The 25,997-nt window shown below is 40.9% G+C and overlaps 1 protein-coding gene and 1 long non-coding RNA gene across 2 annotated transcripts; one reads left to right on the top strand and one right to left on the bottom strand.

The window, feature by feature from the left end:
- The first annotated feature begins 1,354 nt into the window (after nucleotides 1–1,354).
- LOC108411615 (tumor necrosis factor ligand superfamily member 14) lies at nucleotides 1,355–24,861 on the top strand. Its single transcript, XM_017683269.2, has 7 exons — nucleotides 1,355–1,449; nucleotides 3,757–4,378; nucleotides 15,393–15,428; nucleotides 17,094–17,115; nucleotides 17,247–17,324; nucleotides 18,816–19,050; nucleotides 23,051–24,861. Exons 2-7 carry the CDS (start codon nucleotides 4,178–4,180, stop codon nucleotides 23,223–23,225), a joined length of 747 nt encoding a protein of 248 aa, XP_017538758.1. The 5' UTR covers nucleotides 1,355–1,449; nucleotides 3,757–4,177; the 3' UTR covers nucleotides 23,226–24,861.
- On the bottom strand, nucleotides 10,240–18,823 carry LOC119264577. The gene is made up of 4 exons (XR_005131136.1): nucleotides 17,471–18,823; nucleotides 17,236–17,317; nucleotides 14,250–14,355; nucleotides 10,240–12,598 (listed from the first exon to the last, which is right to left on the bottom strand). It is a non-coding gene; the product is annotated as an uncharacterized LOC119264577 (long non-coding RNA).
- Nucleotides 24,862–25,997: the final 1,136 nt, after the last annotated feature.

The raw sequence follows: 25,997 nt of genomic DNA, 5'->3' as shown, positions 1-25,997 counted from the left end.
GGCTAGATAAATATGGGGATATGGGGCAACCTTGTCTGACTCCTTTGCCAATGTGGAGCCTGTCTTTTGGGTTGTTGATCAGTGTGGAGGTTCCTCATTAGATCAATGAGATGCTTCCCATTTTCATGGGAACATTCCATTTGTTACATGGACATCACAACAGAAGGTTTTGCTGTAGTGAGTGAAGCACTTGACTTGGTTTTTGGCTTTTTCAGTTATCAGGAGTACATCAGCAATGAAGACTTAAGTTATGAAGTGGCCAGTGAGTGTGTTATAAACTGATCAGGCATAACATCATGACCACCTGTGGTGGCGTGTTAGTGTTGTGCTGGTCTGAGTGGATCAGACACAGCAGTGCTGCTGGGGTTCTTAAACAAGTGTTGCTGCTGGACTGAGAATAGTCCACCAACCAAAAATATCCAGCCAGCAGCGTCCTGTGGGCGGCGTCCTGTGGGCAGCATCCTGTGACCACTGATGAAGGACTAGAGGATGACCAACACAAACTGTGCAGCAGCAGATGAGCTGTCGTCTCTGACTTTACATCTACAAGGTGGCCTGTCAAGGTAGGAGTGTCTAATAGAGTGGACAGTGAGTGGACACAGTGTTTAAAAACTCCAGCAGCACTGCTGTGTCTGATCCACTCATACCAGCGCAACACACACTAACACACCACCATCACGTCAGTGTCACTGCAGTGCTGAGAATGACCCACCATCCAAATAGTACCTGTTCTGTGAGGGTCCATGGGGGTCCTGCCCACTGAAGAACAGGGTAACAGAGTATCAGAGAAACAGATGGACTACAGTCTGTAACTGTAGAACTACAGAGTGCAGCTATACAGTAAGTGGAGCTGATAAAGTGGACAGTGAGCGTAGAAACGAGGAGGTGGTCGTAATGAAGTGACCGGTCAGGGGTGCTGTTTCTTGTCGTAAATTTACACTCTGTTCTTTTTCAGGATAGTTCTGGTTTCTCAGTGGAGGAATGTTTCTGATGCTGTTTATGAAAGAAATAGTTTCTGTTCTTTTCACAACTTGGTCACTCAGATAAGATCACTGAGCAGGCCTCGGTGAAGAGAGAGAGAGAGAGAGAGAGAGAGAGAGAGAGAGAGAGAGAACGAGAGCGAAAGGCATTCAGTAAATGAGAGAAACTGAAAAAGGGAAGTTTTGGGTGAAGATAACTGTAGTGAAATGTTGGAGGAGGGCGTGTCTGGCTGCAATAGTCCCCTGACATCACAAACACATACAGTGACACACAATGAGGAAATGTCAGCAAGGGTGTGTGTGGGTGTGTGTGTGTGTGTGTGTGTGTGTGTGTGTGTGTGTGTGTGTGTGTGTGTGTGTGTGTGTGAGAGAGAGAAAGAGAGAGAAGGACGTTCATAACTGCGTGGCTCAAGATGCCGGTGTGGTCTCAGTGTTTTGGTCCGTAATAGAGTTCAACTAGTCAGAGTTGGTAAGTCTGAATGTGTCCGTTTTGTTTATGTAAGCAGTTTTAATTGGTCAGTTTTGCTCAGTGTAAATCAGTTTTAATAGGTCAGTTTTGCTCAGTGTAAATCAGTTTTAATTGGTCAGTTTAGCTCAGTGTAAAGCAGTTTAAATAGGTCAGTTTTGTTCAGTGTAAAGCAGTTTTAATTGGTCAGTTTTGCTCAGTGTAAAGTAGTTTTAATAGGTCAGTTTTGCTCAGTGTAAAGCAGTTTTAATAGGTCAGTTTTGCTCAGTGTAAAGCAGTTTTAATAGGTCAGTTTTGCTCAGTGTAAAGCAGTTTAAATAGGTCAGTTTTGCTCAGTGTAAAGCAGTTTAAATAGGTCAGTTTTGCTCAGTGTAAAGCAGTTTAAATTGGTCAGTTTTGCTCAGTGTAAAGCAGTTTTAATAGGTCAGTTTTGGTCAGTGTAAAGCAGTTTTAATAGGTCAGTTTTGCTCAGTGTAAAGCAGTTTAAATAGGTCAGTTTAGCTCAGTGTAAAGCAGTTTTAATAGGTCAGTTTTGCTCAGTGTAAAGCAGCTTTAATAGGTCAGTTTTGCTCAGTGTAAAGCAGTTTAAATAGGTCAGTTTTGCTCAGTGTAAAGCAGTTTAAATAGGTCAGTTTTGCTCAGTGTAAAGCAGTTTAAATTGGTCAGTTTTGCTCAGTGTAAAGCAGTTTAAATTGGTCAGTTTTGCTCAGTGTAAAGCAGTTTTAATAGGTCAGTTTTGGTCAGTGTAAAGCAGTTTTAATAGGTCAGTTTTGCTCAGTGTAAAGCAGTTTAAATAGGTCAGTAGCTCAGTGTAAATCAGTTTTAATAGGTCAGTTTTGCTCAGTGTAAAGCAGTTTAAATAGGTCAGTTTTGCTCAGTGTAAATCAGTTTAAATAGGTCAGTTTTGCTCAGTGTAAAGCAGTTTAAATAGGTCAGTTTAGGTCAGTGTAAAGCAGTTTAAATAGGCCAGTTTTGCTCAGTGTAAAGCAGTTTTAATAGGTCAGTTTTGCTCAGTGTAAAGCAGTTTAAATAGGTCAGTTTTGCTCAGTGTAAAGCAGTTTTAATTGGTCAGTTTTGCTCAGTGTAAAGCAGTTTTAATTGGTCAGTTTTGCTCAGTGTAAAGCAGTTTAAATAGGTCAGTTTTGCTCAGTGTAAAGCAGTTTTAATAGGTCAGTTTTGCTCAGTGTAAAGCAGTTTAAATAGGTCAGTAGCTCAGTGTAAAGCAGTTTTAATTGGTCAGTTTTGCTCAGTGTAAAGCAGTTTAAATAGGTCAGTTTTGCTCAGTGTAAAGCAGTTTAAATAGGTCAGTTTAGCTCAGTGTAAAGCAGTTTTAATAGGTCAGTTTTGCTCAGTGTAAAGCAGTTTAAATAGGTCAGTTTTGCTCAGTGTGAAATGAACATTTTTCCAATTTTTGTATGTATGAAGCCAAATTACTCAGTTTTGTTATGTGGAAAGCATGAACCAAACTCGTTAGTTCCCTAATTGTTGAGCATTTGCTAAATTGGTCAGTTTTGTCAGTGTATAGCATCATTTAAATTGGTCAGTTTACTAAGTGTAATGCTGTTGCTAATTGTTCAATTTTTGTAGCTATAAAGCAATTTACATTTTTCAGTTTTTGTTAGTAGAACAGGATTTAAACTGGTCAGTTTTGCTTAATATAAATCAGTTACTTGGTCAGTTTGGCTAATTGTGAAGCAATATCTAAAGTGGTCAGTTTCATTAAGCAAGTGTTAGGCAGTTGCTAAACTGGTCAGTTTTGCTAAGTATTAAGCCAGAGCTGAACTGGGCTGGGTTTCCCAGCAGTATCTCAGCACAGAGGTCATTCTTTAATGACGGAATGATCATCACACCAAACACTTTCTCTAGCACTAAGTCACTGGGGGCTGGTCAGTAAGGCCAGTTGGGTTTTGAAGATGAATTTTTTTTTTTTTTGAGAAGCAGCTGCTGACTCATGATATGCCTCATTCATTCACTTCTGAAAGATCTTCCTCACACTTTTTTACTCACTCGCTTCTCACTCGCGCACCCACTCACCTTTTCAGTTCAGTGAAGCTTGAAAGCTGACTTGCTTCATCTGATTTGAGACCAAGACCAACTTCTAATCCCATAAAGTGAAGAGGTACATCTGTCCAGCTGTTAGTGCACCACCTTTTCGTTGTTATACCTGTTTTTTTTCAAAGATTTTGAAGATTTGAGAGTCTGCTGAATCATGAAACACCTCTCACCTCATTCATTTAAACCTGTGATCATTGTTTCGTTCTCTTCTCTGTGAATCTTCTCCCTCTTTGACCTACTGGCTCTCGTTCACAGACATACAGAGCATCTGAGGAACCTCTACCTTGAATCTGAGACCAGTCTTCAGTCTTCGGGACGGACAGCGGTGCTGATTTTCACCTGTTAGTGCACTGACTGCTGCTCATTTTGCCTGGGCTGAGGACTCAAGGCTCTCTGGGGGAGACTTACAGACTTTCCCGAGTTTGAACATTGTAGTTTTATCAATGGATGAAGCTGCCGAGTCGTTTTTCATCGCCTGATTTTTCAGCTTTTTCTGCTGTTTGTTTACTTCCGTCATTTGTTTGGGGTTTTTTTTTCTATCACTGACTCACTGTTGCTTGACGGATGGACAGATCTCCAAAGGTTTTCTTCATCTAATTTCTGGACGCGAGCTGATTGACCCCAGAATCTTACAAAGGCGACGGAGGGACTGTGAGTAGTAATAAACGAGTACACGATGGAGGCGGGTCCAGCTGGCTGCCCGCAAGTGTTTGTGGTGGACAGTCAGGCTCCTGTGACCCTGCAGCCCAGTGGGGTCAGACATGCATCAAACAAAAACAAGCCATATTTGCTCTACCTGCTGGTGGGCCTCGCTCTGCTGGGGGTCACCATAGAGGCCATTTTCATCTACCAGCTGTACCAGCCGTCTGCAGCACAGGTCAGTTGTGTTATTGTGCACTGTTATGTTTGGACGTTCATATGTGTGTATATATATATATATATATATATGAAGCCCTCATATCTCAAATCTCAGGTTTTTCAGTTTTTGACTGCTTCCCTTTACTTAGTGTGTTGATTTCACGACGAATGGACCAAACCAAACGGCTCAAACTGGAAACTGGAAATGGACTCTGTTTCCACTGATTTCCATTAAGTAATTTTTTTCTTTCTCCTGTAAAGTTGTCATTTTGGAGAAGTATATATAATCCTGTGCATAAGTTTGAGACCCCCTTCCTTTATTCCATTTCCAGGAAGAATAGTTTTAGGCACTTTTGAGGGGATATTGGTGGGAATATAATGCATATATGATAATCCACTTGCATAAGGAAGGAGAAAGTCAAAGGGAAATAAATGAAAAGGCAGGTTAATTCATGCAGCACATTTCATACACAAAGGCAAGTCCGTGGGCTTTACATGAGCAAAAGCAAAAGGAGCATCAAAAGAAAAAATAAAGATAAAAAATAAAAGATAGAAATGAAAAAACTATTGAAACAAATCACAAAGTACATAAAGTGGAATGAAAACATGAAATGGGTTTAAAACAAAGGACCTACGCAGGATTAAAATGAGCTTATTATGGGTAAAGTGCAGTAAAACTAATGTGAGTTAACAGCTAAATGCTGCTTCACCATGTTTACTCTGGACTTTGGGTTTGACCAGCTGTCCTGAGTCCATGAGTCGAAAAGAAACCCAGGTTTATGTTCTGGAAACATATCAGAGATGAACTCTGGGCCTTTAGTAGCAGCACTTTCTATCTGTACTCTATTCTGTGACTAACTAGAAGCCAGTGTAAAGATCTCAGAGCTGCAGTAATGAGCTCTGCTCTCCTGGTCCTGGTTAATGCTGAGCTGTAGCTGTTTAATGGTTCTTTTGGAAGGTCTGGTTAAGCAAACATTACAGTAGTCTACCCTGCTGGAGATGAAAGCAGGGATGAGCCATGATATCTGGCTATATTTTAAGATGATGTCAGGTTTTTGAAAACATGAATTTCCAAAACTGGAGTTCAAAAACTGAACCAAAGCTCCAGAGAAAATGAGGCTCCTAACAACCACCTGGAAGAGCTGGTCGACCCCAAACCTGCCCCCATCAGATAAACAGATGAAAACTTTGATCTCTGAGAGAGAGGAGAACATCAAGCTGCTTCAGATCTGAAAACATCCACAGGTGTTTCTGTCCATCCTTCCACTGTGAGAAGACCACTCAGCACTGTGGGTCTGAAAGGACGTGTAGCTGATCAAGAAGAACGTCACTGAGAAAAGGAGACGGACACACCAAACAGAGAAGCTGGACGATGGACTGACCGCTCCAGAGTCCAGACCTCAGCACCACTGAATGGGTTTGATGACTTCAGGAAATCATCAACCAGCTTCTCAGACTGAGCGTTGGTGGTGTGCCTGCTTTTTCCTCCTCTCTCTCAAAGAGGAAAGCTGTAAGTGCTGTTTATCTGATGGGGTTTTCCAGGTGGTTGTTAGGAGACACATTTTCTCTGTAATCGTTTTGATCTCCAGTTTTAAAAGGCTTTGTATATAACCAAGATCAAGAGTGTTGTATCCCAAAAAGATCTAGACAAGCTCCTCCATGCTTTTATGTCCAGCAGAGTGGATTACTGTATGTTCTCTTAACTGGACTTCCCAAAAAATGACCACTAAACAGCTGCAGCTCATCCAGAATGGTTGGTAAAGATGGAAAGGACACACTGAATACTTGTACTTAATGTCCATTTTGACTGGAAATGAAATAAATGAAGGTCAGTTTCTGACTTTAGCAGAGGACTCTATATACACACACTTCAAAAGGATGGTTCTTCAAGGGTTCTTTAGTAAACACAATGGTATCACTAATTGGTAGTGCTATTAAGAACATTGACTGCTACATAGAACCATTTTATGCTTAGCTTGTTCTTTGCATGTTGAATTTTTTTCTTCAAAATGATGGAGAATGTGTTGTATATGGTTCTATATAGCACCATAAATGGTTCTGCTATTTTTACAACATCAAGCTTTTAACCATAGAAGAACCCCTTTGGTGCTATAAAGGACCTTCTTCAGATGGGTTTCATGTGGGGAACCATATACAACACAATCTCCATACGAACCAGTGCACCATGCAAAGAACACTTAAGCATGCCAATGGTTCTATAAAGCACTCATGGCTCTAGTGCCTTTGAAGAACCACCTTTTTAAGTGTATGTTCACCATCACTGTCCAAAAAATAATGAACAAAACAAACCAAAACAAAAATGGTGTACACATAAAAAAGACGGTTCTCCAAGGGTTCTTTAGTATTAAAAAAAATGATTCTATATAGAACCACGAGTCAAAGAATACATTTCATGATTAAATTGTACTTTGCTTTATGAAAAGGTTCTTTAGATTGATGGAGAATGTGCTGTAGACGGCTCTATGTAGAAGCTTTTTGAAAAGGGTTCTACATATCACTATATTGGGTTCTGTTGTAACAAGCCTGACATCAGAAGAACTCTTTTTGGTTTTATATGGAACCATTTTCTTTGCTAAAACTCCCTTGAAAACCATCATTTTTAAGGACGTAACTTTACAAGAGAAGCTAAAAGGTTCTTAACCTTTAATGTAAGCTGATTTCGACTTTACCTCCAAAACGGCGACTTTACAGGAGAAGGAAAAAACCTACTTTACTGTTAATGCAAGTCAATGGAACCAGACTTTTTTTCAAGGCATTTTGGGCCACTTCTCTTTGTCCATTCATCATGAAATTTACATAACAGTTAAAGGGCAACAGGTGTTTTCAAATTGTGTCAAAAACTGAAAAACTCCAAAAATAGAGAAACGAGGTTTTGTTCCGACAGCAGTGAAATACTACAGTATTAACCCGGGTCTTCATCATCTTTGTGCATGCGTGCTCCTGTAGGCTCTTAATTAGACCAGAGCTGAGTGGTGTGTAATATCAGGATTTATGAGTTTACCAGAAGACTCATCACAGTACCTCAGCTCTCAGTTCTCTAAATGACACCTTTACTGTTAATTACACTCCAGCTTCCCTCCGGTGCCGAGACGTTTCTTCACATTGAGTCAGAGATTTTCTCTCTTTCACAGTGTAGCCCCTTGCTCTGTAGCCCCCTATGTAGCTGTGTGATGTGTGTATTTATGAAGTGGAGGGTCGTACCGCCTGTCGAAGGAGATTAAAAGAGTCTGTCGGCGTTCAGATGTCAACAGGGGAAGACCCCCGCGGTTTCTGTTATGAAATTTTGCCAGCCGAGAAAGACCTCAAACCTCAGTAATATCACAGGTTTAACGCAAATAGCAAGAGTGCACACGTTTATGTGATTTTAATAGTAGGAATCAGAAGAGATGTGGGTTTATAAACGCAAATGACCCATTTTGTGGGTTTTCTAAGTTAAAATAAGTCAACACACCGACACGAGACCGGCTTCCGTATCACATTTGGCTACTTTTGGGGAATTTCTTTGCTGAGTTTAACATGAAAAAACTTTTTCACAACCGCACATTCACATCAGGAATGTGTATATATGCTTACGGTTGCTCTGGTGCACCACCATACGAGACCATTTAAGACTTCGTTTGTGATTTTCGTGCTATCACAATGCAGAAACGTAATGCTTGTCTTTATTCAGTCAAATCGAATCTTATTTATCAGTTTCCTCTCCGGCGTATCTGTACAATCACGCTTGTGTCTGGTGGAGTGTGTAAATTTGAGCATAACAACCTGAAAAAAGCCTGATACGCGGTTAAATAGCCAAAAATTGTATCAATATCATCTATAACAGCAATAATAAGAAAACAGTAATACTAATAATTTGTACACATTGCATTCCAGTACACTGTACATCAAGGTACAAACAATGTAGATGTTCCCTCAAAGGTTCTACAGTGGTTCTAAGGTCTGATTGTGGAGCTTAAATCAGGTTCTCCAGGTGAAAAGTTGGTATTTGTTCCTTTTCATAACCGAATGTTTTAAAACAGAGCAGTAGAGTAAAAGCCTGGAGGCGAGGCGGGGTGTGTGGAGTCAGTCCAGCTTAGAACAGATCATTTCAGTGGGTTATGGTTCAGTTATGTTCTCGACTAAAGGCACTGAGATGGAGCCTTGAGGGTTCCACCCCAGTGAAAAGAGGGGCACTGACCTAGGACCAAAGTGAGTAGACCAAAATACTGCATGCATTTAAAGACATATTACACTGTGCTTTGTTTTATGCTACTGATGTGTTGGCTCCCAACTGACCCAACCCTGAATTATGGTGTTCTTCATGTAATTGAGGTGCTGGTAGGCCGGCGCTTGATTTCACGCGCTGAAGCTGGTTGAGCGGAGTAGTTTGCTCCTTTTTTATCGAAACTCTAAAGAATAAGAGCTAAAGTGCTTCATGGAGATATGAAATGCATCATGGAGAATACACGTCTTCTTAATTATGCCATCTATTGCAGACGCATTATCTGAACACTGATGTTTGCAAACACCGGGATATGGTTATTACATATACCTGTGCATTTATGCCTGATAGCCGCAACTGTGACTGATTATGTTTAGGCTCACCCCATGAGAGTGTGTGGAGTCAATGTGAGACCTAACAAATATAATGATTAAAAAATAGTGTGTAATGATTTGACATGATTAGAACAATGAAAACAATATTTATAAATATGCATTCATATACAGCTGCCTGCAAAAGGTTTGGGCTCGTTGGTTACATGTTTTGTGAAAAAACCCCTATACTTCTATCACATTTCTACGCATTTTAATGCACAATCACTGTTTAGTTGCTGAAATTGACATAAATGGGGAAATAAATAACATAAAACGTTGCCTGTGCAAAAGTTAAGGCGCCCTTTGTGTTTCATATTTTCTTATCTTTTTCCCCTGAATGTCAAACTAAGCAAATAAATACAACAAAATTGGCTTCAACAGTAGGCATGACCTTCGTTTTTACCTCCCGAAGAATGCTATGGCCAGGTGGAAGAAACTTGGATTAATTATTCCTTTTTTTTCAGGCTTTCTGAAATAACTGCGCAATAGAGTACGTTTAGCCCTCTTTATCTCCACACTTATGTGAATCTCGTCTCTCAAAGTTTGATATTTAACGCTCATGTGTCAGTACTCGCAAAATGTGCTTGTACTTCTTCTCCATATTTAACTGCATCTTCTCAATAGAGGACATGTTAACTTACTTTTACTGACAAAGTCAACAAAAATCTGGACCAAGTGTGTTCAAACTTTTGCATACCGCTCTGTCTGTGTCTGTGTGTTTTTATTTATGCATGCTGAGGGTTCTCCAGTACAGCAGGGGTTACCAACCTGTTATGTCAGCCTGGAACATTGGCCTAAAGTTCCCTTGAGATTTTAAGTAGGCTGAGATTAATCTAAACTGATTTCAATGGGTTTGTGGTCAGGTTAGCCTGTTTACTGTCTCAGTGTCTTTGCAAGGAAACTGGCTTCACGCTTTGATTAGAAATCTGGCGCATACATACAGTCCCATGCTACGCAGTGATGTTTAGTGTGTAATGGCTAGCATGTTATGGTTTTGGCTGTCAGTGCAACAAAATGATAAAGTTGATTAACGGCTGTATCAGTGTGAGGGATTCGTTTAGACTGTAAACAGAATCTTCTAACTTCCCTGGACGTTCTGTCCATAAGAGTTGATAAGGTGAACAATGATAGTAGGTCCAGGGCAGGTGTACCGAAGATCATGTGCAAAAAGTGTAACTGAATTGTCAATTTACATGTTTTCTAAGAGAAAAATAAGTGCTCTCCTCTACAGGGAACACACTTAAATATGACATTTTTCTAAAATAATTTTGCCCACAGTTTGTGTTCATTTGCTGAATTTACTAAGAAGACGTTCAATTTATTTTGCACCTTTCTCAAATCCAGAGATGCTTTACAGAGCGATCAGAAAATGGCAAAACACATGAACAACAATAAATAAAACAACACAGAAACACACACAACCCCACAGCTAGTGAGGGGGGATTACAATGACCACGGTATAGAGTCCCGAAAAGAGTCCATAGCCATGGGAGAAAGGCTTGGTCCACAACTACGGTGCATCACACAGGAGGCCGGCCTGGGAAGCCTTGGAGGCTGAAAATGTCCTTAGCCATGAAGGGGCAGCATTGTCCTGCAGCCAAACACCTCTAGACTTATCAGACTCATAGCTGCAGTGCAGCGTCACCCGATTGGCCGGCCCAGGCAACCATGTAGCTGTGGTGTAGCGTCACTTTGGCAGATGGCCCAAGAAGCTTTGTAGCACCGCTTGCATAGCCAAACACTACCTGTCCAGGCAGCCCCACCACCGCAGTGCAGCTATACAAGTAGTCAGCCCAGGCAGCCACATAGCTGTGAAGTGTTGTTGATCAGATCTCTGGTCCTGGTCCGTAGCCACAATACATTTACATTTACAGCATTTGGCTGACGCTCTTATCCAGAGCGACTTACAGTTGATCAGTTTACACAGGAAGGCCAAGGTGGTGTTAGGAGTCTTGCCCAAGGACTCTTATTGGTATAGTGTAGGGTGGTTACCCAGGTGGGGGATTGAACCCCAGTCTAGCGGCAGCCACTTCACCCCACCATACTTACAATGGAACAGGTGCACAAGTTCAACATATTGAATTCAACATATTAAAAGGTATATAATAGAAAACGTGCCAAAACCTTCTCATAGGCCTAAAACAGTTCTTGTGCATTAAACAGTGCAGAATTATAACTTATGTTCACTTAGTAAACCAACAACACATATCATGGTGCCCGATGATACCAAAGGTGCCCAATCTTTTGCACAAATGTGTACAAGTGTACCAAATATCACCCACTTTAGAAGTTTAAGTGAAGTATGATAGCCTTGTTTGCTAGCAAATAGTGAAATAAGCAGTAGGTGAGCAGTAAATAGCGATTTTATGTGTGTTGGTCTGAGGTTAGGACTGAGTGGGAGCACAGCAGCTGTTCATTTACACACCCTTACAGAAGAACAAGGAAATACCCCACAATCCTTGTGCAATAACCGAAGACCACCTGACTGCCCATCTCAGATTTGCGCAATACTTTCAGGAAATGTCGTCATTGTGTCCAGTAGAGAGTTTGTAGAATTTCAGGCTTGGATCTTCATTCGTTTCTGAGATTTAGAGGCTGTTAAAAGTAGCCGTGGCCTCAATTTTTACCTTTCAAAGAACGCAAAGAAAAAAGGTGCAAAAAAGTTGAACAATTAAATCCAAACGCATGAAATTTTGATGAATTGTTCCTTTTTTCAGGCTTTCTGAAATAACTGTGCCTTAGAGGAAATTCAGCCCTCTATATCTCCACACTTATTTACAGGGAATCTGGCATTTAATGCTTATGTTACTGCACTCTTTTTCTGGTTTGATATAATTATGAAAACAGTAAAGGTCTTTGATTTATGAGCTGTTACAAAAAGAACATAATCACATCTTGCTGACAAATGTGTAGCAAAATGTGACATAAAATATGATGTAATCTAAAGAGCACATTGCATTGAGTAAGTGTGCCAATTATGAAGTTGGTTATTTTCTGCCAAATATAAATATAGTAGTGGGATTTTAAGCAAAATATAGTCAAAGAAATTAGACTATGTTCTGGACGATCACATACTTGTCTCTGAAAAACTCTGAAAAACATACTTTAAGCCAAAGAACAATCTCTGAAAATGTCAGGAATCTGGCATCAGTGGTCCAAAACATATGGCTTATCAAAATGTGCGTCTTTTTCCTTCATTTTAAACCACTTTTTAAGCCAAATTTTGAAAATTTTGTTTATTGACTTTTAATGTTTTACACTTATTCGTACAATGAAAAAAACTGAGCACATGACACAAAATTTAGACATCAAGGATGAATGTAATTAAATTTAAAAAAAGTTATTTTGAAATATAAGCTTATGACCACTTTTAAAAGCCTTTACATCTGAGAAAATAATGATGCCGTAAACCTAAAATTTTGCAAAGATCTGAGAAGGTCAGTCAGGAACTCTTTTCAGAAATCTGGCTATTTGCAGCAGATTTACCCGCAATCGTGTTGGAGCATGTGTTTGCTGGGAAAACTATACACTGGACTCAGCAGTTTCTCTTTCTTTGTGGTCTCTCTGACGTCTTTGCGTGAAGCTCCTACACGGACTTCCCCATTCTCACCTCACGTCCACCAGAGAGGTCGGTGCTAACACACTGAGAAACAAAACTCTGTCGTTTGTTTAGGGTTAAGAGTAGATTTAATAAATGCTTCCACAATTAGCTCGAAGTTCATTTGCATTTAATGGATATATAGTTGAATGTTACACATAGACCGAGCATTTACAATGTATCAAATCCAAACTGAATGGAACTGTCAAAGTTTGCATAAAAGTTTATTACAATAGAGAAATACTGTAAATGCAGATAAAAGTGCACTGGTCTTTGCCCGCCAGTAGGTAGGAAACAGGACAGAAGGCAGCAGTCTCGGTGGGCTGATGAAGAAATTCTAATGCTCATTTATCAATCGTGCAGTCGTGGGCTGGAGGTACGGGAACTGGCCCTGTGACCGGAAGGTTGCCGGTTCGCTGACAGCACATGACTGAGGTGTCCTTGAGCAAGACACCTAACCCCCAACTGCGGATAGGGCTAGCCACTGCTCCGGGCAAGTGTGCTCACTGCCCCCTAGTGTGTATGTGGTGTTTCACTTCACTGATGGGTTAAATGCAGAGATGGAATTTCCCCGTTGTGGGACTAATAAGGGTCTCTTAATCTGATCCAAGACAAAACAAATTGCTGCCAGTATTGCCAGAGCATTCTGCCTCTGTAAAATAGCCGATGTCCAAAACTGCAAAGAGAAACTCAACATTTACAGAATGGCCTGTAAACTCGCTGCACGTTTGACTGATGTAACATCGGGAGTTTCACGGTCTCGTACAGCACTCATGGAAACTTATTTGCATCAATACTTCCTAACATTCTAGCTGTTTGCTTGAATTTGATTCCTCAGCTGGATGGGAACCAGGCAACTGTTAGGTTCAGGGTGTCTGTGCAAAACACCCCTGATAGCAAGAGGATAGTGGGCCATTGTTGGCCTGCTGATGGCAAAGCTGGTGGTCCACAGGCGTTTTGAGTTTACCAGGTGGCCCACTGCTGGTTAAGCCGAGTATTAGACAGAATTCCACTTTCACCGCTTATCACTCATTTTCCACCTACAGTCCAATTTACAGATAGTTTTACTTTGTAAATGAGTTTAGTTAATAATTTTAATCCAGCACAGCGTCAGCAACATTTTCTATAAAATAATTTTATATTAGGTTTATTTATTACAATTTTCTAAAAAGTAAAAGTCTCTGTCCACTTCAAATCTGTTGGAAGAGATTCAAAACTACTTAGAGCTTGTGTGCAGGACAGTAATCTGGGTGGTCCAAGCGTGGACCAGCAGTGGTAAGTGGGGTGGTCAATGGGGACAATCAAGCCAGGGGACCGATATGTGCTCACTATCTGGGGAAGTTAAAGCCAAAGCAAAGTTCTAATTTACAGATTCATTCCTTTTACCCTAAATGTAGATGATCAACCAAGACATAATCGGGGCCTGAAGTTTGCTGCTTGAGTCTCAGCACTAACTGGTGCTAACTGCTGGCTGAAATCATCACACTTGTTCATTAATCTCTGGTAGACTTGATGATGTGGTTTCTGACACTGCATGTCTCACCGATCACATTAGCTAGATTTGCCAAATTACATTTGTGGTAACAAATGCAAATTCACACCGTCTGAATGCTACACTGGATGAACGGAGAAGCTGATTCAGTGGCGTCTGTTACAGTTGTGCTGTGTTAAAGAGGCCGTGTGAGATCTTTCTTACCTACTGGCTCTACAACAAGTCTCCTCACTGCAGAGACGGTACTGATCCACTGCTGTCTGAAATGTGCTGGACCGCATCACTGTATCTCCTCTTCGATTGATACACACTGTGCAACACATCACAACTATTACTGTGATGACACTTTTCACTGTGCACTTTACACTACAATATTGATGCAACTCAGAGTTAGTGACTTCTATATGTGCTGTTAGACGACCTCACAGCACTCAGTGCCTGCTGTCTGTAAATACAGCCAATCTGTCTCACACGCCATGTGAATAATTAAATAGATACTTTAATACTTAATTTTATTTCTCTTCTACTTTAACTTCTGTCTAGATTTACTTCTATTTTGTATTTTTCTGCATAGTTTCTGTAAGTTTGTGGGTAATTATATGTCTTACAACTGAAACATTACAATCTGTCTGTCTGTCTATCTATCTATCTGTCTGTCTGTCTGTCTGTCTGTCTATCTGTCTGTCTGTCTGTCTGTGTCTGTCTGTCTGTCTATCTATCTATCTATCTATCTATCTATCTATCTGTCTGTCTGTCTGTCTGTCTATCTGTCTATCTGTCTGTCTGTGTCTGTCTGTCTATCTATCTATCTATCTATCTATCTATCTATCTATCTATCTATCTATCTATCTATCTATCTATCTGTCTGTCTGTCTGTCTATCTATGTATCTATCTATCTATCTATCTATCTATCTATCTATCTATCTAAATATCTATCTATCTATCTATCTATCTATCTATCTATCTATCTATCTATCTATCTGTCTGTCTGTCTGTCTGTCTGTCTGTCTGTCTCTAAATAGCAAAAGGAATCATTAGCATTAGCCTAAGTGGGAAACCACTAATCAGTATTTAATTAGTATTTTTTGTTAATGTTGTTTGGTGTCATTCAGTCACTCGTTTACTGCCCTAAACTGGACTTTAACAGCGATCTGACCAAAGCCAAGCTGTACAGTCATCATGAGCGTCAGGTATATGTAAGTACAGTTTAGCGTGAGGAGCTGTGGCTTGGCAAATGTGTGAACCGCTGCATCATCAGTTCTCCATTTGACTTTTACTGTGCATCTTCTCAGATGTGGTTTGGCTTTAAGGTCAATCATTCTTTTTGTTTTGTTTTTTCCTTTCAGGCCTCCTCAGATACCAGCAGAACAGCCCAAAGAACCGTGAGTACCACACAAACACAAGTGCTGTTACTTTGTAGAACTTTGTTGATGACAGCAGTAAAAGACAAAAAAAGATGGTTGTTCAGTGGTTCTTTAGTGAAAGGAATGGTTCTATTGAGAACCAGGAGATCTACATAGAGCCATTTCATGCTTAAATGGTTCTTTGCGTGGCGCAAGGTTTCTTCAGATTGATGGCGAACATGTTGTATGTGGTTCTGTATGGAACCTTTTTAAACATGGTTCTGTGTAGCACCAAAAAGAGCTCTGCTATTATTATGATGTCAAGCTTGAAGCAATAGAGGACCCATTCTTGGTGCTATGTAGAATCCTTTTGAAAATGGTTCTATACAGAACCGTAGCGTAACATTCTCCAACAATCTGAAGAAACCTTCCATGCAAATAATCATTTATTCATGCAAAGGGTTCTTTGAGAGTTCACGGTTCTTTATAGAACTATTCTTTTTAAAGAACCCTTGAAGAACCATCTCTTTTAGGTGTGTAGCAGAAGAGCCCTTTTTGGTGCTATAGAGAACGGTTTTCCTAAAGGTTCTATATAGAAGTGCCCATGGTTCTATATAGAACCATTGTCTTTAAAGAACATTTTCAAAAAGGTTTTATGTAGAACCATAGCAACACATTCTCCATCCATCTGAAGAACCACTTAATCATGCAAAGAACCATTTAATCATGAAATGGTCCTATATTTAACTCATGGTTCTAAATGAACCCTTGAAGAACCATGTTTTTTTAAGTGTGTATCTTTCTGGAGTCAACTTGAGTAGATTAAGTACAAAGGTAGCAGCTGGAAAAGCTACTTAAGTACTGAGTAACTGATATAACTGCAGTAGAACTAAGTCCATCCAGCATCTATCAGCAGAGGAACCGAAGCTTGCTGGATATAAGTTGGATCGCTTTGGTCTGAAGCAAATTGTGGCGAGTTGTGGTCAACAGTAAAGCCAGACAGCAGCCAAACCAACAGAGCAGAATGAAATGAAACCCTAAAAACAGAATTAGGAGCTAAATGATAACGACAAAAAAGGAACTGAGGACAAAGGTAGATTGCTTTGTTTACTAATATACTTGAGTAGAAGTAAAAGTATTCATTAAATACTCCATGCATAAACACAGTACTTGAGTACATGTAACTGGGTAAACAAAACTAGTTGCTGCCAACTTCTATATTTAAATTTATATTTATACACAGTACCGCGTGAAAGTTTTAGGCGGCTAAGCAAATTTTTAACCAGTTGACCTCAGCAGTGAGTTTATCCCAATATACATTAGAATAAAGTCGTATTCATAATTCAAATAAACAGAAAAACAATAAAAAGGAACTATTTTTCCTGGACACCTTCACAGCCGCCACAGAGACTCGTTAATATCATCAATTACATCATGAGCTCAATTTACTGAGCACTGATTGGTCAAACCAGGAGCTGCTTTTTAACTACATATAATACTGGGGCTTCCTCGAGGAGAGGCTTGGAGATGGGTCAACAAACACTATATATATAAACTTCTCAGCAAATAAACACAAACTACACAAATACACAAAGATGTTGAAAATGTGTCTTGGGTGCCTCAGACTTTCACACAGTCCTGTATATTTAAATAAAATATCTGTGTTTGTGTGTGATTTCCTAATGTGTACCTGTTTGTTTTCAGGGAGCGGAAGCAGGCCAGGACGGTATTTACGACCCACACTCACAACACCATTTATATCACCACGTAGCTTTCTGTGTGACAGGTTCATAAACTGTGAAATGCTTTGAGAGTTTAAGTGGTAGTAAAGTTGACGAGTACTCACTGGTCACTTAGGAAGTTCAAACGAAATCCCTCCAGTCTGGAACAAGGAGACGAAAGAGCAGGAGGACAAACCAGCTGCATTTCTGCAAGGTAAGAGTTAAAACACACACAAATATACATAAATACACACTGTAGCATGGCCTGCGCCACCCCGGGCTCAGGAAGGATGCTGGAGGCAGGGATGATGGTTGCATTTTAAAACTTTATTTTCACACCAAACATGAACTAAATCTCACCGAACCAAAGTTGGCCGATTTTCAGGGGCTTCAAAGCAAGACTTCTCAGTCCTTTTCAGTCCCAGCTCAGCCACCAGGGTCAAACGTACGGTGTAGTCCAGCAGCCTGGCTGCAGAACAGGAGGCAGGGCCTGGGCAGCGGAGTTCAGGACTCATGTCTTGCCTTCGTGCCTCTAGCCTCTAGTGACTGCTGTCATCACCCCGCCCCAGTGGGGGGCTCATCCTGCTGTCGTTCCTATGCCTCCCGCTGGCTCTCGTGGTTGTCATCGGAGTCTGTGGGACGGGTTCATGCCACACACACATACATGCATACATACATAGTTGTAAATTAGAAAAATGTGCTTATTATTTTTTATTTTTCCAAGTAGCCAGAAATGAAGTAAATCCTCTACATTTTTACATTTTATTAAATTAGGATTTAAAATGATTTCCATTTAAAATTTCTGTCAGATTTTGAATTTGAATGGTTTTGATTACATTAGTAAAACATATCTGATGAGCTGATTTCGATTCCTCCAGCGGAAAGGCAACTAGGAGGCCTGCAGAAACAACGTTATCTGTATTTGGGGATTGTACAAGTTCAGAATTCCAACTGACCACAAGTTTGTTCTTTTATAGTTACAGTTGTGAGGTTGGACAATCCACTCTGGTACATGTTCCAGTCAACTTAATGAATTTCAGTTCACATTCAATACATAAGCTTCCAGTTTCACACATGTGGGACAACATGACTTAACACGGATCACAACGATATCATTTACTGCCGTGTGCGGTTCTAAACGGGTGGTCGGGGACTACACCGTACGTTGAAGCCACCCCACAGTTTCTGCCACCTCTTTGGGTTCCACATCGCTGTGGAAGAGGAAGAGCCTTAAAGAGGAGAGTTGTCTTGCTGTCGTCAGAACATCGCTGCACCCCACGCTTTATTAGCAATCAGGGAAACTCTCTGACACCCCCTGCACCCAGTCGCACATAGAAACTTCACACCTCCCCACCCCTGCTCACACATTCACACTGCCACCCTGTCAAAACTCCCTGCAACTCTGGTAAAAATTCTCTGCCGCCACTGTTTATCACGATAATTTGGCAGACGAGAATCGTTTCTCTCAGCTCGATAATTCTCTCGATAGTCGTTTTGACCCAGCTTAGTTGCAACTAATTGAAATTAGGCAGGTTAGAAAAAAACACTAACATTTGCCTGATTACAAAACCGAAACCTACACCCGAACTATCCTAGCAATGTGGCCTTCCATACGCATGCTGGATAAATACCACTGATTTCATCTAAATTGTCATACATAAAATCTGTTCTACAGTTCCTTATTAGGTTGTGGTTCTTTGCGTAGGCCTGAATGTACCGGTACGTGGGGATGGAGTGATGCAATGGCAGAAGGATGGCTTGGATCCATTCGTTCGTGGATTGGATTATAACGAGGGCAGCCTGCGCATCCAGACACAAGGGTTCTACTATGTTTACTCTAAAGTCTACTTTTCTGAGACCTGCGCTCTGTTCAAACACCAGGTCAAACGACGCTCACCACGATACAACAACTCTCCCACTGACCTCATGCAGAGCCTCAGGTGCGCCCCAGACACACACAAACATATACACACACCATGCATACAAGAAGAAGATGCTCAATGGGCAAGCAATCACCCTACCATTAGGAGATCACATCTTGTTATTTGGAAGACGCACATGCTTGTCCTCACCCGTCCAGATTAGCAGCATCATGTGATGGGGGAATCCTAGCTAATGGGCTGGACTGGCCACAGCAAAACTGAGAAGAAAAATGGACAATAGTAATAAAGCTAATAATAACACTGATGATGATTATACAAATGTTACACAAACCCCAATTCCAAGAAAGCTGTGAAATGTAAACAAGTGTAAATAAAAATAAAATGTGAATCTCTTAGACCCATAATTTATTCACAGTAGAACAAAAACATATCAGATGTTGAAAGTGAAAAACAATAACTCATTTAGAACTTGATGGCAGCAACGTATCTCAAAAAAGTTGGGACGGGGCAACAAAAGGCTGGAAAAGTATGTGATGCTAATAAAAAAAAACAGCTGGAGGAGCAATTTTCAACTAACTCACATGGCTGAGTGTAAAAAGAGCATTTTAGAGAGGCAGAGTCTCTCAGAAGCAAATATGGGCAGAGGTTCGTCAATCGGTGAAAAACTGTGTCTAAAATTGTGGAACAATTTAAAAAAAATGTTCCTCATCATAAAATTGCAAAGACTTTGGATATCCTAGCATCTATAGTACATAATACCATCAAGTCTCTGCAAGGGTCAAGGCCAACAGGTAACTTTGGATGCTCGTGATCTTTTGCACTCAGGCGGCACTGCATTAAAAACAGGTCTGATTCTTTACTGGAAATCGCTGCGTGAGCTCAGCAACACTTCCAGAGATCATAGTCTGTGAACACAGTTTGCCGTGCAATCCACAAATGCAAGTTCAAGCTGTATCATGCAAAGAAGAAGCCCCATGTCAACACAATCCAGAAATGCTGTCACCTTCTCTGGGCCATTTACATTTATGGCATTTGGCTGACACTCTTATCCAGAGCGACTTACAACTTGATCATTTTACACAGGGAGGTGAAGGTGGTGTTAGGAGTCTTGCCCAAGGACTCTTATTGGTGTAGTGTAGGGTGGTTACCCAGGTGGGGATTGAACCCCAGTCTACAGCGTAGAAGGCAGAGGTGTTACCCACTACACTAACCAACCACCAGAGCTAGTTTGAAAAGGAAAACTGTTCTGTGATCAGATGAATCAAAATTTGAAATTCTTTTTGGAAATCATGGATGCCGTGTCCTGCAGACTCAAGAGTAGACGGACCATCCAGCTTGTTATCAGTGCACAGTTCAAAAGCCTGCATCTCTGATGGTCTGGGGTTGCATTAGTGCCTATAGCAGCTTACACATCTGGATACGCTCCATCAATGCTGAACAGTATATAGAGGTTTTAGAACAACATCTGCTGCCATCCAGACAACGTCTTTTTCAGGGAAGGCTTTGCATATTTCAGCAAGACAATAAACCACAAACTGCATCCATCACAACAGCACGGCTTCACTGAAGAAGAGTCCAGGTGCTGAACTGACCGCCTGCAGTCCAGACATTTCACAGAAAACATTTGGCACATCATGAAATGAAAAATCCAGCAAAGAAGATCCAGGACTGAGAAGCTAGAATCCTACATCAGACAGGAAAGGGACAACTCTCCTCTCCCAAAACTCCAGCAATTGGTCTCCTTACTGTCCAGACATTTACAGAATAGAATAGAATAGAATGCCTTTATTGTCACTATACACAGTACAATGAGATTAACAGCAACTCCATCTCAGTGCAAACACACAATGTAAACAAATGACACGGAATAGAATGGGGAGGGGTTGTGCACAGTTCTATGCGTTTTGTATATATATGTATATGAAATAAATATAGAAACAAAATAAAAAACTATGTTGCTGATGTTGAAGAAGAAGGGATGCTACACGATAATGGACACGGCCCTGTCCCAACTTTTTTGAGATGCATTGCTGCCATTTAAGTTCTAAATGAGTTCATATTTTTCATGAAATGGTAAAATATCTGACTTTAAACATCTGATTTGTGTTCTATGTTCTATAAAATATGGGTCTATGAGATTTGCTGATCATTTCGTTTTATGTACACTTTAATACATTTTACACAGCATCACAACTTTTTTGGGAATTGGGGTTGTTGATGATGGGTGTAAAGAACCAGGCCAGTGTGCATAAATATGCCCAATAAGCAAGTTATTTGAGTAACCTCTTTCTTACAAAATGACGCATAATGTAGGCAGTGATAGGGGAACAGGGAAGTTAACCCTTTTGTGTGGGTGTCTGCGGTTATGCTCTATCAGGGGATTTCTCCCATTGCCAGTCAAGTCTGTTCAATAGCAAGAGTGGTCCGAGGCGTTGTTGTTGGACAGTCCTTAATTTGAGTGTAAATTACACAGTGTACTAGAAGCTGACGTTGTGAAATATCCTGTCCTCAATCTCTAAAAACACATTAATCTTTGGATGCTTATCTGATTTGAAAGTCATGTTTCATTGCCTTTTGTAATTTCACTACAACTTGCAGAGGAACCCAACACACACTTCACTACAACAATTTCACTGCAGGTTGTAGTGAAATTTGTGCTGGGTTTGTGTTGTGTCTGTGTTGTATCTGTGTTGGTGATGAGTGCTGGATTTGTGTTAGTGATGTGTTGGATTTGTGTTGGTGATGTTTTGCTGATGTGTTTGTGTTGGCAATGTTTTGCTTCTGTATTGGTAATGTGTTGGTGATGTGTTGGTCAGGATTTGGTTATGTGTTAGTGCTACAGGAATGACAAAATCAAGCATTTTAAAACCTACATGAGACGACTGAAATAGGTCTTGTTCATAACAGACAAAAAACAACAGATTCGTAATACAAAACACAAAATCCAGCTTAGGAAAAGCAGTTGCACTTTTCAGTTATACAGTTTTTATCAAAGCTTCAACCTCACTCGGGGTGATAAAGTCATTAAGCTGTAGTTTGTTCTGCAGGTTATTCCATGAAGGCGAAAGACAGGAAAAAAGCTTTTCTTTTTTTTTTTGTTAAAATAGGAAATAATACAGGGCCTAAAATTGAACCTTGGGGGACTCCCTTAGAGATCTTCAAGAAACTTCACTTGTGACTTTGTATATACACTCAGGGTTCTATGTGCTAGATAATGGTGATATCTATGTTAATCATGGGCTTTTTTTTGTGTGGAGTTTGGGTTGGTGATGTTTTTAAGCTTGTGTTTGTAATGTGTTCGGTTTAAGTCGACATCGTTTTGGTCATGTTCTACACTTGTTGGGTCATGTATTGTTTTGGGTTTGGGTTAGTGCTGTGTTGGTCATGTTTTGGTCATTTGTTGGGTTGGGGGTTGGTGCTGTGTTGGTCATGTTTTGGTCATTAATCGGGTTTGGGTTGGTGCTGTGTTGGTCATGTTTTGGTCATTTGTCGGGTTTGGGTTGGTGCTGTCTTCGTCATGTTTTGGTCATTTGTCGGGTTGGGGGTTTGTGCTGTCTTGGTCATGTTTTGGTCATTTGTCGGGTTTGGGTTGGTGCTGTGTTGGTCATGTTTTGGTCATTTGTTGGGTTGGGGGTTGGTGCTGTGTTGGTCATGTTTTGGTCATTTGTCGGGTTTGGGTTGGTGCTGTGTTGGTCATGGTTTAGTCATTTGTCGGGTTTGGGTTGGTGCTGTGTTGGTCATGTTTTGGTCATTTGTCGGGTTTGGGTTGGTGCTGTCTTGGTCATGTTTTGGTCATTTGTCGGGTTTGGGTTGATGCTGTCTTGGTCATGTTTTGGTCATTTGTCGGGTTTGGGTTGGTGCTGTGTTGGTCATGTTTTGGTCATTTGCCGGGTTTGGGGGTTGGTGCTGTCTTGGTCATGGTTTAGTCATTTGTCGGGTTGAGGGTTGGTGCTGTGTTGGTCATGTTTTGGTCATTTGTCGGGTTTGGGTTGGTGCTGTCTTTTCATGTTAGGTCTGATTTGATCATGTGTTGACTCTGCGTTGGTTCTCTCTGCAGGTACAGCTGTGTGGGTTCTCAGAGGCATGAGCAGAACCGTGCGGATGTGGGGAACAGCTTCCTGGGTGGAGTCTTCCTGCTTTACAAGGGGGACAGCGTGTATGTGCAGGTCAATGACAGTAGAGTGATACGCGCTGGAGTCTACGATAACTTCTTTGGTGTCTTCATGATCTAGATACACATACAAATGTATACACACATGCAGACACAAATTAAGTCTCCCTCCTCATGTTCTCAAGTTGTCTTACATCTTATAATTATCAAGTCTTATATTTGTATCAATATGTGTATGAATTTCCAGTGTTGATTTTATCCTGTACAACATCATGATGTTAAATTCCCAATCAGGAATTGTGTAGCAGCAGCCCAGCCACTCCAGGAATAGGTCAACATTAAAGTGCAGAGAAAGAAGTGCCCAAAAGAAAAGCCAGTGTTAATATTGTGTATTTTTGAAGTACTTGCCCTGCGATGGACTGGCGACCTGTCCAGGGTGTATCCTGCCTTCCGCCCGAAGACTGCTGGGATAGGCTCCAGCAACCCCTGCGACCCTGACGGAGAAGCGGCTTAGAAAATGGATGGATGGATGGATGGATGGATACAAAAATATCAAAAAGAGGCCGGGCTTGTAAATTACATTAATTACTGATTGGGTATTTACACTCATTGGCTACTTTATTAAATACACCTACCTTGTCTCTACATTTCCTGTCAATTTAACCAGGCCCACTTACCATATAGGTGCACATTGTAGGTGCACATCTGTTTAGCCCTCCTTTACATTCATCAAGGGTCATTACCAGCAGATATGATTTATTTACTTTATATTATTATGACCATCAATGTTTTGACAATATCTCTTTATAGCAATACTACTTAAAAAGTGAAAAGATCTAAAAAGTATTCAGCAAAGATTTAAGGGAGGAAATGCTCGAGAAGCCACGTCGAGAAAAGTACAGTCTACGGTACGAGACTACAGTAGGAAATTCCTCAGCTCAGTGCTACAGCACTAAAAGATCTCCCACTCATAGAGGAACTGCGAGTAGACTCCCACCAGATGACCAGAGTGTCAAGTGGGGCTGGGAAGTTGAAAGTTGAAGCAACCTCCCCCCTCAAGATATACCAATACTGGACCATAAAGGGTTTTTAAACTAGTGAGTAGCATTTTATACTCTACATCTTATTTTTCACATGGCCACTGTAGATTAGGAATTATAATTATGATTATGAGTTAAATTTGGACTTGTATCAGTGCGAGTGACTAGTGTAAGCCAGTTGTCACAACCAAAATATGAAGAACAGCCATTTTGTCTTTTCAACAAAAATCAAACCACTTTGAGAGCCGCCTTTATGTCCATTTTACCCTCTTGGTTGTAAATATGTCTCAGTATGAGCCGATGTCCTAACATAGGCAAAAAAATATAAACAGAATCGCAGACTTGTTTTGCTCTGCTTTAAGCTTTAGCTCAGCTGTAGCTGCTTTTTCTCACATCTCCAACAGGAAACTTTTCCAAAAGTAGAATAGCTTCTTGTAAAACATCTGTCGATGTTCAACATTTTATGAGGCTTTTTATTCACCTGGTTCTTGTTCGAATTTTCCCATTTCGCCTTAAATGGTACGTGATCTGTCCTTCGACACCTATAACTAATATCACTAGAACAGCCGTCCTGCATCTCCACAATATCGCTACATTAAGAAATGCAGTATCTCTACAGGACGCAGAAAAACTAGTTCATGCTTTTATTACTTCAAGGCTGGACACTGTAATGTCCTGCTGTCTGGATGTCCCAGCAAAAGCCTCAACAAGGTTCAGCTGGTCCAGAACGCTGCAGCCAGAGTCTCACAAGAACCAGAAAGTTTGACCAGGTCAGCCCAGTTTTATCAACCCTGCACTGGTTACCAGTTAAATTTCACATTGATTATAAAATCCTATTACTGACCTATAAAGCTCTAAACGGACTCGCCCCTCAGTACCTGAGTGACCTTCTCTCCCACTATGAACCATCACGCGTACTTAGATCACAAGGTGCTGCTCACTACTGGTATCTAGAACTAATAAAGCTCCATCAGGGGGCGGAGCTTCTCATACAAAGCCCCCCAGATCTGGAATAACCTTCCTGTTAATGTTCGGGACTCAGACACAGCCTCAGTCTTTCAGTCTAGGCTAAAAACTTACTTGTATAGTGGAGCCTTTGGTGATTAGTCTCCCTGTCAGGTCTGGACCTGCTGGAGTCTCTGCTGCTCTGTTTTACTGTAATCTGTGGTCAGCCACTCTCTACAGAACTGACTCTGTGTTTTTCTTCTCCTTTCTCTGCCGAGTTGATCAGCTGCCCATCCTGAGCGTCTGATGCTGTTGCCTCTTCTGCCTTGATTGGGTGCCGCTGCTCACCAGCCTTCTGGACTGGCTTGACCGCCACTGAGCTTCTTGCTTTACAACGCTGTGCAGTCCTCACCCTCAGATGCTGCTGCATAATCATAAACTAATCAAGTTAATTGCTGCTTTTCTTTCCCACTTTGTACTATAATACTAATATATTATACTAATAATGTTTACTATCCGGTGTCGACCAGAGGAGGATGGGTTCCCCTTCTGAGTCTTGGTTCCTCTCAAGGTTTATTCCTCTTTAGGGAGTTTTTCCTTGCCACCGTCGCCAGCTGGCGACACTCATGGGGGCTCGGACCCGGATTTTCTTTTCTTTTCTTTTCTTTCTGTAATACTGGTTGTTCTGTAAAGCTGCTTTGTGACAACACCTGTTGTAAAAAAGCATTATATTAATCAATTTTGCTTGCTTGCTAATAAGTCCATTCATTTCCAAATCATCGATTACGTTCGTCTTAAATCTCTCTCTTTGCCGTTTCGTAGCTACTAGCTGGGCGAGACTGTTGTCTGTGTTGCTATGGTGACCAGCAATCTGCGCTGATCTTCAGGGTTAAAGGGTGAATTAGCAG

This window comes from Pygocentrus nattereri, chromosome 12 (genome assembly GCF_015220715.1).
Source record: "Pygocentrus nattereri isolate fPygNat1 chromosome 12, fPygNat1.pri, whole genome shotgun sequence".
NCBI lineage: Eukaryota > Metazoa > Chordata > Actinopteri > Characiformes > Serrasalmidae > Pygocentrus > Pygocentrus nattereri.
This window is presented reverse-complemented; position numbering and strand designations above follow the sequence as displayed.